The 14,669-nt window shown below is 43.9% G+C and overlaps 1 protein-coding gene across 1 annotated transcript in view; it reads right to left on the reverse strand.

Annotated features, from left to right (window-relative positions):
- LOC138369204 (uncharacterized) overlaps window positions 1-14,669 on the reverse strand; it is a 184,491-nt gene that overhangs the window by 38,625 nt on the left and 131,197 nt on the right. The window contains 4 exon segments of the mRNA XM_069332143.1: window positions 541-719; window positions 4,168-4,244; window positions 11,052-11,164; window positions 12,512-12,613. Of these exon segments, the coding sequence (XP_069188244.1) occupies window positions 541-719; window positions 4,168-4,244; window positions 11,052-11,164; window positions 12,512-12,613 (471 nt within the window).

Below are 14,669 nucleotides of genomic sequence, written 5' to 3' on the forward strand. Positions count from 1 at the left end.
TTCGTGTGCCAGTTCCTTTACAGCTTTGGATTAAATTCCATCCACAACTGAGGATTTTGAGTCCTTTAGTTTGTCAGTGCTCTTCCTGATTATGTTGCACATTATGGTTATATCCCTTAATTCCCTCTCTTCACTTTCTTCAAATATTTATTTGAGTACAGGTAATGGTATGTCATGTAATCTTTCCAGTGTGAAAAATGATGTAAAGTTCTTCACTCATTCAAACTGAATTTAGGCAATTTCTATGTAGCCAAAATTAATTTGGAGGGAGTTTAAACATTTTAAAACATTTCTATGTGTCATAGCTCCTTAGTTATGTTTCATTCTGTTCCTTAGCTTTGAGAAAAGACAATTTGCAGGGACATATCCTCATTGAGCACAAAGTCGTCCAAAAGCCTGAAATTTCAGTGTCCTCATTGTGCTAGCTAAGCAGGCAAATAAGAATAGGTTAGAGGTAGAAAATTAAGGGAAGTAAACATACACAATATCAGGGATTATGGTTCCCATGAGTCAGATGACACAAAAGTTAATAAAGCTTACTGTCGACAATAATGGAGCCTTCTTTGACTTTGTAGTCCTGGTTGAGGTAACCACTTGCAACCTTGGTTTCTAATCGCTCTCTGACAATGCTAATATTGAGAGGTGCTGTTTGGTGGCTGACAGTCTGCTCATTGAAGTATGTCCATCCAATCCTGAAGGTGCATATAATACTCCCGGGTCTGCAAGATCAACTAAAATTAGAGGTCTTACATCTTCCAAGTCATTGGGAAAGACACAATAGAAGGCACATAAAACCTGCAAAGCTAATAAAATACTAATATTCACTATCAAATAGTTATGTGCTCCTTACTTCATCTGTCAAATATGCTACATAATCTGTAGTGGTCTAAATATCATTACATCATTATTATTATTATTATTATTGTTACAAAAGTGATAATACTATACATATAAAACTAGATTTCTTACTACATACCATCATAATTAACTAGCTACCCTTTGTAATACTATAAATGATTTGTCTATGCATGTAAAAAAAACACATGCTCTTAATTTTTGTGTGTGTGTGTGCAATTTTCTAAGTGTAATTACATGTAATTACCTAAGTTTAGTGACAAGATGAGAGCTACGCCTGTGGTGTCCCGTCTTCTCAGTACTCTTTGTTGTATAACTCTTTGAAACTACTAACGGTTTTGGCCTCCACCACCTTCTCACTTAGCTTGTTCTAACTGTCTACCACTCTGTTTGCAAAAGAAAACTTTCTAATATTTTTTCGGCACTGTTGTTTCCTTAGCTTGAATCGAAGTCCTCTTGTTCGTGAAGTTGCTGATTTCAGGAATTCCTTTTTGTCAATTTGGTTGATTCCTGTTAGTATTTTGTAAGTGGTGATCATATCACCTCTTTTTCTTGTATCTTCTAGTTTTGGCATGTTTAACGCCTCTAGTCTCTCCTTGTAACTCAAGTTTCTCAGTTCCAGAAGCCATTTTGTAGCATGTCATTGCACCTTTTCCAATATCCATATGTGCTTCTTGAGATACAACTGCTGCATATTCCAATTTTGGCTTCACAAAAGTGATGAACAGTGGCTTTAGTATTTCACTATCCATATAGAAGTAAGTCTGAATTTGGAAAGCAAGGCATATGCTCCTCTCACAATGTTCTTTGTGTGTTCCTCTGGCGACAGCTTACTATTTAAAACCACCCTAAGTCTCGTTCTTTATTAGAGTTCTGTAATTCCTTTCCACATAATTTGTAGGTTCTGTGTGGTCTATTTCCTCTGATTTCATAATCCATAACATGGCATTTATTCACATTGAATTTCATTTGTCACTTGATGCTCCAAACACTTATTTTATCTAGATCAATTTGAAGAGCATTACAATTGTCTGCATCTCCTATCTTCCCCAGTATCTTAGCATCATCTTAGCATCATCTGCAAATATGTTCATATAATTCCGTATTCCTTCCGGTACTGTAGATTGTTTATGTAGACAATGAACATTACTGGTGCAAGAAGTGAACTCTGTGGTACTCCACTAGTGCCATCCACTCAGATACATTTTCTCTGATTAATGCCCTCATCTGTTTGTTTGTTAGAAAATTTTTCCCTGTCATCCCTCCTACATGTTTCAGTTTCCAGAACAGCCTCTTGTGTGGGACTCTGTCAAAAGTCTTTTTTTTTTGTTCCATATAGACCCAGTCAACCCAACCACCTCTTTCCTGTGGTAGCTCTGGGGCTCTATCATAAGCTTTATCATGGAGGGGGGTATAAATAGCCTAAGCTACTCTATCCCTTTGAGATGTATTTTTTATTGTCTCAATAAACATACTTGAACTTAAACTCTCTCATTAAAGCTAAGTAGATTTGTTACACAGGATCTTCCTGTTTGAAAACCATACTGCCTGTCCATAGCAGTCTCCGTGGCGCAGTGGTAAGATACTCGCCTGGCGTTTCGCAAGCGCCTTGCCTTGGGTTCGAATCCTGGCCGGGGAGGATTCACCGGGCGCCAATCCTTAACTGTAGCCTCTGTTCACCCAGCAGTGAATGGGTACCTGGTTGTTAAATGATTCGGCGGGGTCGTATTCCGGGGAAATTAGGGTTAAGGACCTTGCCCGAAACGCTACGCGTAATAGTGGCTTTACAAGAATGTAAACTCTTGTATATATGTATTATGTCATTACTCTCCAGGTGTTCAACCCAAAACACTAGAAACTATTGTTTCTAGTGTTTTGCTTGTTAATGATACAGGTCTATAATTTAGAAGTTCCTCTCAACTACCATTTTTATAGATTGGTACTATGTTTGCCTTTTTCCATATACAGTATTTGCTAAAATTCCTGTGTACAAGGATGTCTTGAATATTATTTGGAATGGAATGCTCAGATCATTTGCACATTCTCACAGCACCCAAGGTGAAACTCCATCAGGTCCAACTGCTTTATTTTTTCCTAGTCCCTTGAGTAATTTTTTAACTTCATCTTGGGATTCCTCTATATATTCTATGGTGTGCTCTGGAATTGGCATTGATCCAGCTCTCTGAAATTATCATTTTGTACAAACACACTTTAGAACTGTTCATTTAGCACTTCATGCATTTCTTTTTCATTCTCAGTAGTCCTGTTCCCCATTCTCAATCTCTGGCTTTTATTCTTTACATGCAGCTTGCTTTTGATGAACTTATAGAAAAGGCCTGGATCTGTTTTACATTTGTCCTCTATACCTTTCTCAAGGTTCCTTTTTGCCTCTCTTCTCATTGCTGTGTAATTGTTTCTGGCTTGCTTGTAGTGCTGGTAAGTTTACAGGCTAGGCTTCTTCCTGCCCATTTTCTTGTATTTTCTTTTCTGACCCTCTCTCAATTTCTGTTGAGAGGGCCGGAGAGGAAAAGACAAGAAAATGGGTTCAAAATAGGAAGAGGCCTAGTCTGCAAACATACCAGCACTACAAACAAACAAGCAAGAAACAATTACACAGCAGTGAGTAGAAGGGCTGTGAGGTGTGTGTGTGTGTGTGTGTGTATGTAATTACCTAAGTGTAGTTACAAGATGAGAGCTACCCTCATATGTTCTGTCTTTCCAACACTCTGTCATACGTATAACGCCTTGAAACTACTGACGGTTTTGACCTCCACTACCTTCTTGCCTAACTTTTTCCAACCGTCTACCACTGTTTGCGTAAGTGAATTTTCTTACATTTCTTCAGCAGCTTTGTTTAGTTAGTTTAAATCTATGACCTCTTGTTCTTGAAGTTCCAGGTCTCAGGAATTCTTCCCTATCAATTCCTTTTTATCGATTCCTGTTACTATTTTGTGCATAGTGATCATATCGCCTCTTTTTCTTCGTGTATTCACCTAGTACTCACCTAGTTGTGCTTGCGAGGGTTGAGCTCTGCTCTTTCGGCCCTTTCATTTATGTGTGTATTTTTACATAAAAGTAAAGCATAAAAGTAAAGTACAGTAATTGATTCAACAAACAAAATGTAAATAAAAGAAATACAAACGTAAATAAGGCAGTCTTTCAAGTTAAATTACCCCAAGTAATAATTGTTGACCAACTGAACAAATGGATAGCTTAGTAGATAGGTGAAGGCAGTGAAGGTGAGTAACCTTAGTAAAGAATGCTTGTTGTAGCACTAATACAGTACATGAAAGGTATACAGAAGTGACTTACTCAAATCTGAGGATCCTGAGTTTTAGTGCGGCCTTCCCATTATAGAGCTCAGCTGAGCTGAAAAGCACTGTCCCCAACTGTAAATTGAAGATGTTTGTTAACACTTAATACCCATATTACTCATTCTGAGAGCTGAACACCTAGCCAGCTCTATCTTCCCTCTGATCATTCATAGCTACAGTACTAGTATTGCTCAGAAAAATAAACCGGTTTACTTATACTGTATTTACTAATTCAAAGTCTACATATGCATAATCTGTGATGCCTTTCCAAACACAGTTCTAGGATAAATATCTGGGCAGAACATGGTTACTCTTAAATATACTTGATGGCCACCAGATGGAATGAGTCAGAGAACTAGGAAGACAATATAGTGTGTTAAGGGTCCATCTACTTTATCTGAAGAGTATATCCAAGTCTCTTATAGTTCTGCACTATTAGCGTTTTGACTGTTTTATCAGGCGATAGACTGTTCCAAAGGTTTATTATTGTTTGGGTGCATGAGTGTATCCTAAAATGCCTATTCTGAACTTAGGCTTAACTGTAACATACCCCACATCACTACCAATATACAAATCTACCTATTTTTATACATATTAGTGTACAGTTATATAGGTTACTCCTGTCAATAGGTTTCTGAGCAATTTCACTCGGTTGCTCCTAATTTAAGATCCTATAGTCGCCTTTGTATAGGATCACCAATACAGTAATCTACTGGGGTCAACATTTGGCCTGATACAACAAGGAACATTTTAAACTCCCCACCAGATCAAACTAGTGCTAGGAGAATACTGAAGACAGATCAATTCAACTAAGATTGTAGACAGGAAAGTGACAATTATTGCCACTAGCAATGGCTAGTTAACCTGTGTTTATGGCTAGTTTACTGCTAGTTTATTGCCTATTTATTATACTAGTAAAATTGCCTATAATCTATAATATTATAGTTTAGATGTCCTATAATCATATTATGAACGGTAACACAAAAGAATTTCAAAGGGCACAAAAGGTCTTAATTAGACCACAGTAGATGTTTTAAATTAGCATTTACAATTAGTGGTTACAATAAAACCCAAAAGCCTTTTCCAGTCACAACATAGCAATGTAGAGCTCACCTAGAGGTATCCTGGAAAACTACTAAACTTTAATTATGTTACTGTACTGTCACCAGCAGGGATCACTAAATGACAACACCTCATAGCAGGTCAGATGTAAGAGGTGCCTAGAATTACCTTCTCTGGTCAGTCAGTACTGTTGTTGTGTTGATTTAGGGGCGATGACGACCATGGGATCGGATGTGCTCCGGCTGCCCGATACCGGGAAATGGCGGAGGGATGGGGTTCCTATAGTCTCTTCAGGCCATAGACCCTACAATCTCCTCAGGCCACATATTTTATAGTCTCTTCAGGCCACGGGCATGACGGATGAAGCGGAAGGTATGGTGAAGGATGTCATGACGGACGTCTTCGTCTCTCGCACCTGCCCCGTCAAGGAGAACGGGAACTGTGAGGCGGGGAATATTCAGCCTATGAACAGTACTCTGTAGTCTGAAGCGAGCGCTATGAAATCGAGGGCAGTGAAGAAGAAGGTGTTCCACTGTATCTCCTGGGTCGGACACCACTGGCAGTATGGGGAATCTACCAGCCGTAGACGATGTAGATGTGCAGCCAGGCAGGTGTGCCCAATCTGGAGACGAGTGAGGGCAGTGTCGAGGAGTCGAGAATGATGACGAGTCCATGGACGTGAGGAGGAGCCCTCCCGGAGACCCGCCAGAGAGGAGGACTCGAGTGCTGGCTCCATCATTGCCTCCCAACTCGCGAGGCAAGCCGCCCGGAGTTGCGGGAGAATTTCAGAAAGGTCCAGAGGCACATTTGTAGAGTCATAGAGAGCATGCGCCATCCCTGCTGCTGCGTCGGCCACCTCATTGCCATTAATACTGACATGTGACGGAACCCATTGGAGATAGATCGCCCAACCCGGAGTACCAGAGTATGACAGCAGTTCTCCACAGATCTGAGACACAGTATGACGATGGATTCGTGGACGCCAAGATGAAATCAGATGTAGGGCTGTAACTGAGTTCACGTAGTGGAGATGACCATAGAGGGCCCTGAAACTTGTCGAAGGAGTTGTAAGGCTAGTAAGATTGCAAACAGTTCGAACAGGCACGAATGAGCAGGGGAGAGTTTCCACGTCTGACAGAAAGAAAAAGGAGCAAAGTATGCTGCCGCAGATGTGGATGGTGGCTGATCTTTGTGGGACCCATCCATGTAAACCTCTCAGTATCCAGAGTATAAGGAGGCTCGTAGGTCTACAAAAGTTAAAGGGGCCCTGACCCTCTAAATCCTTCTTTCGACGAGGAGACTTGGAAAAGTCCACAGAAACCCGGATGAGCTCTTCTGCCCATGGAGGCACCAGTGAGATGATAGGGTCAGAGGTGAGTACAGGGACGAGAAGGGAAAACTGTGAATGTGCATCCAAGGCCCCGGACGACGAAAGGCAACTGATGGTGTCTGGAGTGTCCAGCTTGCACATTCCACCAGTTAGCCTCAAGCTGCAGGCGAGTAAGTGGATGGGTAGCAGGGAGATGCACTATCCGTTGAAGCCGGCGACAGAAGGTGAGGAAACGTTCAAAGTGCAGGGGCGATAACCCCGACTTGGCATGAAGAGAGAGGACTGGTGAGGAGGGCACAACTCCTAGCACTGAGCGAAAGGCACCATTTTAAATGGGATCCAGCCTTGCCAAGACCAATGATGCTGCTGAGCCATAGACTTCACTCGCATACATGATCTTGCTACGAGTAAAGACCTTATAGAGAGCTAGGAGCGACTCCTGTGAAGCCCCCCATGCCGCACCAGAGAGCTGTTTCATGATGTTCACGTGACAAAGGCATGAGGCCCGAAGGTAATCCATATGATGCCTCCACGTCAGCCGAGGGCCATCTAGAACGACCCCCAGCCATCTGTGTTTCGTAGTTTTCACGAGGTTAATGGTGAGCCCCTTCCCCAGCACAATTGCAGTGAACACAGTCACGTCGTTTTGCAGGGAGCCTTGTGCCTCCAGGAGAGTGGCACCATCCGCCACGAGTGTTATGTCATTGGCATAGGCTAAAACCTGGATCCCCCAGAATACTGGGAGATCAGACAGAAGAATAGAGAATAATAGCGTGCTGAGAATCGTTCCCTGGGGGACATCAAGCGAGAGAGGGCGGGACGTGGAGACGACTCCACCAACTGCCACTTTGAATGAGCGGCCCTGTAGATAGTTTTGTAACCACCTCAGCGCAGTACCCGAGAGACCTAGTCGAGCCAGACTCTGGAGGACAGCAGAATGAGATGCAGAGTCAAATGCACTCTTGATGTCAAAGAATGCTGCAAGGAGCACTCTTCTCCGGCAATAAGTGTCCATTATTCGATGTTCCAAGGAGAGGAGGCAGTCTAACGTGCTTCTTCCTGGCCGAAATCCACTGATACCCTCAGGTAGTAAGGTAGGAGACCTGAGGTTTCCACCACCCATTGTAGCTGGGTGTGAACAAGATGTTCCATCAGTTTCCCGAGACATGGAAGCAGACTTATGGGCCGATATGAACTCGGTACAGACGGATCCTTCCCTGACTTGGCCAATGGTAGAAGAATGGCGTGTTTCCAAAGGTCAGGGAAGACACAAGAGGACCAGCAGGCGTTATAGAAGTGAAGGAGGTGGGACTGAAGGATCCTGGGTGCCCTCCGAACAAATTCATATGGAACGTTGTCTATACCTGGCATAGTGGCCAATCTAGAGAGTGACAGTGCGTCCTCCAGCTCAACAGATGTAAATGGACGATCCAGGTCCTGAGCTAGTCCTATACCCTGTCGGGAGTCCCATCCTATGGAACTCACAGAAAGAAGTGGGGAACGGTAAACATCCTCAAAGTGGTCAGCCAAAAGTTTGGCTATTTGTACTTCCCCCAGGCCCCCATTACCACTGGGGTCTCTGAGTGGAATGGAAGGCTGGGAGAACCTACCTGTCATCTTGCGAACAAAGGCCCAGGCTCCTGCAGAGGAGGAATCAAATCGGAGAGAGGCACAGTAATCAGCCCAGGCCTTGTGGTTGGCAAGGAGGACTGTTCTTCTACACCTGGCATCTGCTCTGTGGAAGGACTGCCGCAGTGTGCGGAGAGTTCACGGCTGTGTGGATGTCGCTCTGGAGGTTTCGGGTCACTTGCGGATCGATGATCCGGCTCCATTTGGACTGCTCCCTGTGGTTCATTGCCTGAACCGAGGGGGTTCGATGCGGTCCCTGGCTCTTTGACGCTGGTCGCTTTGGGTGACTCGTCTGCTGAGTTCTCGGGGTTTGGTGCTTCAGGTTCAGGAGATGTCCAATGTCCTGGCGGATGGCCTGTCACAGTTCATTCCCCTTTCCACGGAATAGAGGGTCGACGCTGACTCATTCAGTTGGCTCTGCCAGACGTTTGGGCCTCCGAAAGTGGATCTCTTCGTGTCAGCGTGGTTGAGGCATCTCCCGGTATACGTGGCACCCTTCCTGACTGCGAGGCTGTTGGGGTCAACGCCTTCAGGCAGGACTGGGCAAGGTGGGGTTACCTATACCTCTTTCCCCAGTTCAGCTGTTGCTCTAGGTCCTGGCTTACTTGGAGACTTACCAAGGAAGAGTTGTCCTTCTGGTTCCTTGGTGGCCGGTCCAACCTTGGTTTCAGGTGCTACTTGCTCTGTGTCTGAACCCGAGGGTCTTCCTGCGGCTCTGCCTCTTTCAGCAGATTGGTCCTGCCCGGTATGAGGCTAGTTCGTTCTTCTCCTCAAGTCCTCGCGTCTTGAGTTTCTGACTCGGATCTATCATCAATTGCCTGGTGCGCAGGTGGCTTCGTTGTTGGTCTCTCACCTGCGTGCTTCTCGGTGGCAGTATAAAGTTTCCTGATGGTTCTTCCGGTTTTTCCTATCACTGCATAGGTGTACTTCAGTCTCTGATTGGGTTGTTTTGTCCTTCCTTCCTTTCGAGGTTGTTCCATGACCATCATCTTATGTCGCCTAGTATCGTGCGGCGCTGGCGGAGCCGCTGCAGCTTGCGTTCGGTATTGATGTTACTTCTGCTCCGTTCTGCTGTCTCATGTGTTGTTTCACCTCCGGCCTGCTCATAAGTGCTTCCTGAGCCGTCCTGGTCGTTAGACCAGGTGCTCTCTTTTCTATCTTCTCCTTGGTTTGTCTTGGCCCTTTCGGTTCAGGATTGTATTTCTAAGGCTCTTTTTCTGTTGGCATTAACCTCTGAGTGTCAGGTATGGAAGCTTCGTGCTCTTCTCCGGTGCAGGGGGGGTTTCTGCACTTTTGGTCCTGGTAGTAGGTTTGTTCGTCTGCAGCTGTCTCCTCCTTTTCTGGCGAAGAATGAGGCTGCTGCTTTCTGGAGGGGTCATTGATGCTTGGTTGGTTAGGCTGAGAGTGCATCATGTGTTACGTCCGGCTGCGGCTCTCCACCATTATTTGCACGCCATGGCTTCGGTGACCGGGGATGCATTTTGAGTTAACCCGGTTTCCCGCCTTCCCTGTTCGCGGGCACAGATCTCCCAGGTCGTCTGCAGGTTCCTTTGGTTTGCCCGTTGTCTTGATTTGAGTTTAGGGAACGTAGCATCTGCCTCCCGGTTATTCCCTCTTTATCCTTCTCTTTGGTGAGGTAGCTACGAAGAGCTGACAGGGCTCCTGCCAGAAAACCAGAGTTGAATGTAATGAAATGCCATTTTCTGGGTGAGACCCGGAGGCTCCCCGGCATCCCTCCCTCCCTCTGGTCGGTGGTGTTTTCATGTATTTTGACATCCAGCCTCAGAACTGAAGGGTGGATCAGTGGCACAAGGGTCTGGGGCTCCCCCTTCCCCTCCCTTGGGCAAGGGTCTGGGGCCGGGGGAGTTGCGCAGACAGTTATGAAGCAACGTGATGACGTCATGCTAGTTTGCTAATTTTCATTTGGGGAGTTCTTGTTCTTGTTCGTGCACTTGTTCGGCTTTCGGTAGCAATATTTTCACCAGAATAGGGGGTTTGTTTTGGGGGCGCCTACCTTTCTGGGTGCCAGATCCAATCGATGGCAGACATAGAAAGCTCCCAACCACACAGGGATTTCTATAGGCCATTGCTCCTCATGCCTTTATGAGGGGACCAGGTTCTAGCTCGTGGTCCCCAGTAAGCAAAAACTCCATGCACATTGACTGCTGCCAGAAAGCTAATATATCCATATCAGCCTGGATAGCTCTGGGGAGCTTCCGGGTCTCACCCAGAAAATGGCGTTTCATTACATTCAATGCTGATTTTTTGGAATCAAACTGGACTATCTCAGTGGTCTTCCCTGATACAAGAGAGGCAGAGGGCCCTGAGTGAGTCCCAAGCATCCTTTCAACCTTTGGCCTAGAGGTCAGCATGCAACGTAAAGCTCAGTGGGTCGTCACCCTGCCACATCATGCTTAATCATCAAACCTCTGTATACTACATTTGTGCACATATATATATATATATATATACTGTAGTTACTATCTGTGTTGATTGTCACCAAAATTAACATAAAAGTTACACATGTATTGCCACAGTGCGCCTGAGACAGACGTTTGGGTTTTATGGAAAGCAGTTTTCTATCAACTTTCCTTGTTGGGTCAAATATTCTCCAGTATTTCCTTAACACTCATAAATCCAGTGGGGACAGTGTGAAAGGTTCCACTTGCTTGACTGTTGGTGATCTTATTCCAGGGTGAGTAGGAGCTTGCCTAAAAGAGTGACTGAATGTATACTGTTTATAAAAGTGCTTTACATAAACATAAAAGCAATCTTACTGGGTATTTGCTTTTATATTTACATACTGATCTTAAATTGTATAATTTTCAAATAAAATTTAGTTTTGAAATGTATTTACTCACCTCTTTCTCCAAGGCATTGGCAAGTCCCTTAAAGTTGACCGAGTCAATGTCCGTTAACTCATTCGTAAATTCCAGATTGTCGATTGTAAATTTAGCTTCTAAAGCATTAGGAACTGGGGAGAAAGAAGGAAATATTTTATTATGCAACAATTGCTTTTAGTGTTTTACATGCTACTTAATAATAAAGGAACAAACAGTATAGGAACAAATAGTATAGGGATGAACATGGGGACATACGGACCCTTAACCTTTCACTTGTCAATATAATTGGACTATACAGTACACAGTTAATGAAGGTTAAGGAAGTTATACACCTTTTATGGGAGACATTACATTCCTACAATACAAATAAATGTAATATAGCCAGACACAAAGAAAGGCAGCAAAAAGAATCGGGGAAGTGAAACAAATTTACAAAGTTGTGTGTGTGTGTGTGTGTGTGTGTGTGTGTGTGTGTGTGTGTGTGTGTGTGTGTGTGTGTGTGTGTGTGTGTGTGTGTGTACTCACCTATTCACCTATTTGTGCTTGCAGGATCGAGCATTGGCTCTTGGATCCCGCCTTTCCAGCCATCGGTTGTTTACAGCAATGACTCCTGTCCCATTTCCCTATCATACCTAATTTTAAAAGTATAAATAGAGTTTGCTTCCACAACCTGTTCCCAAGTGCATTCCATTTTTCCACTACTCTCACGCTAAAAGAAAACTTCCTAACATCTCTGTGACTCATCTGAGTTTCCAGTTTCCACCCATGTCCCCTCATTCTGTTATTATTACATAATTACCTAAGTGTAGTTACAGGATACACTCATGGTGTCCCGTCTTCCCAGCACTCTTTGTCATATAATGCTTTGAACTGTGTGTGTTTGTGTGTGTGTGTGTGTGTGTGTTTGTGAGAGAGAGAGTGTGTGTATTCACCTAGTTGTATCCACCTAGTTGTGTTTGCGGGGGTTGAGCTTTGCTCTTTCGGCTCGCCTCTCAACTGTCAATCAACTGTTTACTAACTACTTTTTTTCCCCACACCACACACACACACACACACACACACACACACACACACACACACACACACACACACACACACACACACACACACACACACACACACACCAGGAAGCAGCCCGTGACAGCTGACTAACTCCCAGGTACCTATTTACTGCTAGGTAACAGGGGCATTCAGGGTGAAACCTTTGCCCATTTGTTTCTGCCTGGTGTGTGTGTGTGTGTGTGTGTGTGTGTGTGTGTGTGTGTGTGTGTGTGTGTGTGTGTGTGTGTGTGTGTGTGTGTTACTAAGTGAGTTAGTGAGTGAGTGAGTGTGTGTGTGAGAGAGAGAGAGAGAGAGAGAGAGAGAGAGAGAGAGAGAGAGAGAGAGAGAGAGAGAGAGAGAGAGAGAGAGAGAGAGACAGACACAAACAGAGAGACAGACAGACACAAACAGACAGACAGACTAAGAGAGATACTTACCATAAGGTGGGGTGGTGGAGGGGGCTTGGGTTGAGCCTGCCCCTGACAGACTGCTGCTCTGTATACCTTGACCATAGTCAGCGATCTTCTTCAGCTTGCCCGCTGTCACAACACATCATCATCACATTAAAACCATGCAAGCATGTGCACCAAATATGAACCACTTACACTAAGTGATATTTAGTAGATAATCATTAAGATAATATTAAGATAATATTAAGATAATCAACTATTCAGTATTGAGAGATAGTTGTTCCATATTCACAGAAGTTCTACTGCAGATACAGTAATTAAATGTTCCTGTTAATTCCACATAAATTATCCCTCAGAATTCCACACTCCAAAAAGTTTACCTAAGGGCCAATAACACTTTAGCGGCCTCGACGAGGACAGGAAGCCGGCGGCTTGTCAAATTTCTACGATAAATCATCTCCATTAATCGCACGTGCACTACTTACAATTTATATTTGTTCCCAAGGTTTCCAAGGAAGTAAGAACAACTGGAAGTAAGTTTTGAAGCATGATGATCAACTTGTCAGAAGCATTCTGACTCAGGGTCAGGTGAAATGTGGAATAAATGCCATCACAAACTTACAATCTTCAGCCCCGCTCCTGTGCCAGGTAAGTCCACTACGGGCTCACCATAGCCCGTGCTACTTGCAACTTTTTGTTCTGAGTAGCTGAGTCTAAAACAACAACAAGGTAAAATCATCAGTCTAACTCCACTAGTGGTTCAGTGACAAACTCACTGGATATACTGCGGGTCATCAACACCATCAACATTCAACAGCACGCATCATAACACTCCCAACAGGCCTCAATGTTATCTCCTGCCCTCCTCCTCGGCCCTTGTCGTCTCACATTTCCGACAAGATGGTGTCACACAGCTGTGTTTGACGAAGGATTAAGCTTGGGTCAACTGGTCTTGCACGTGTGATAACACCTTTCCCACTCTCTCCTCAATTGTATGAGTTAAGATCTCTGGATTTGTCGGTGATAAGGTCTACAGTTCCACCAGGTTGTTTCCCACGGGAAACTGCGACCTCGTGCCAAAGGAGGCGGAGCCTCATGGTACCTTCTATGTGAGATTGTTAGTTTGAGTTTAGTGTGGTTGTTACGACCCTGGGTTCTCCAGTGGAAACCAGAGGTCAAAATGGAGCTATTAAACTTTCTGGTAGTACAGTTGGGTGCATCACTAGCGGCAATTGTTTGTATCTTCCCTGCCAGACGTAAGACTATTATTGTTTCTCAAAGAGCATTTAAAGACTGAGCTGGGGGTTGATTATTAAATAATAACATTTAAAAAAAAATGTAAATTCTTTACTAAAGTGGTATTTGGCATTTTAGTTAAATTTTCCCTTGTATTTTAATTCTGAATAGATCATCTGGAGCTTTCTTGATGCTTCAGGCCTTACTCTCCATCCAATAATAACCGAGTTCAGTAAATTAATCATCAACCACTGAAGATATTAGAATAATAAATTAATTGGTTTCAAGTAATTATCAACAGAAGAAAGCCTCTAAGTCTGGGCTTGTAATGTCTTTAACCCCGCTCATCAGGGTCAGGACACTTAATTACACTTATGAGTGAGAGACTATGGGCTCACCATAGCCCGTGCTGCTTGGAACTATTTGTTCCGGGTAGCTGATCTTAAACAACAACAACTTATGAGTGGTGGCAGCCTTTAACGACCTGACGAGCTTACATATAATTATCCTTGTTGTAATATTCAGAGTTCTCCCATACGGTGTGCTAATAGTTTACCTGAAAGCCACTAACACTAGTGGCCTCGACGAGGACAGGAAGCAGGCGGCTTGTCGAAGGTCCTCCTCATTTGTCTTGATCTTTTTTCCAGCTGTACTTTAACATTTTAACAGTGTTTAGACATTTACGGCTTCGGCGGGTAGGCAGTTCCATGGGTTTATAACCCTGCGGGTGAAAAAGCATCTCCTGTTCTCATTCCTACATTGTGTCTTGTTGAGCTTGAAACTGTTCCTCCTTGTTTGTTACATTTGACCTTTACAAGAAAATTTTTGTATCAACATCCTCCAAATTGTTCAGTATTTTAAAAGTTTCACTGAGATCCGCCCTGTCATGCCTGGTTTGCAGTGTTCGTTAGCCCTGTGGCCCTCAACCCTTCCTCCTACATGAGTTGCC

This window comes from Procambarus clarkii, chromosome 27 (assembly GCF_040958095.1).
Source record: "Procambarus clarkii isolate CNS0578487 chromosome 27, FALCON_Pclarkii_2.0, whole genome shotgun sequence".
Classification (NCBI taxonomy): domain Eukaryota; kingdom Metazoa; phylum Arthropoda; class Malacostraca; order Decapoda; family Cambaridae; genus Procambarus; species Procambarus clarkii.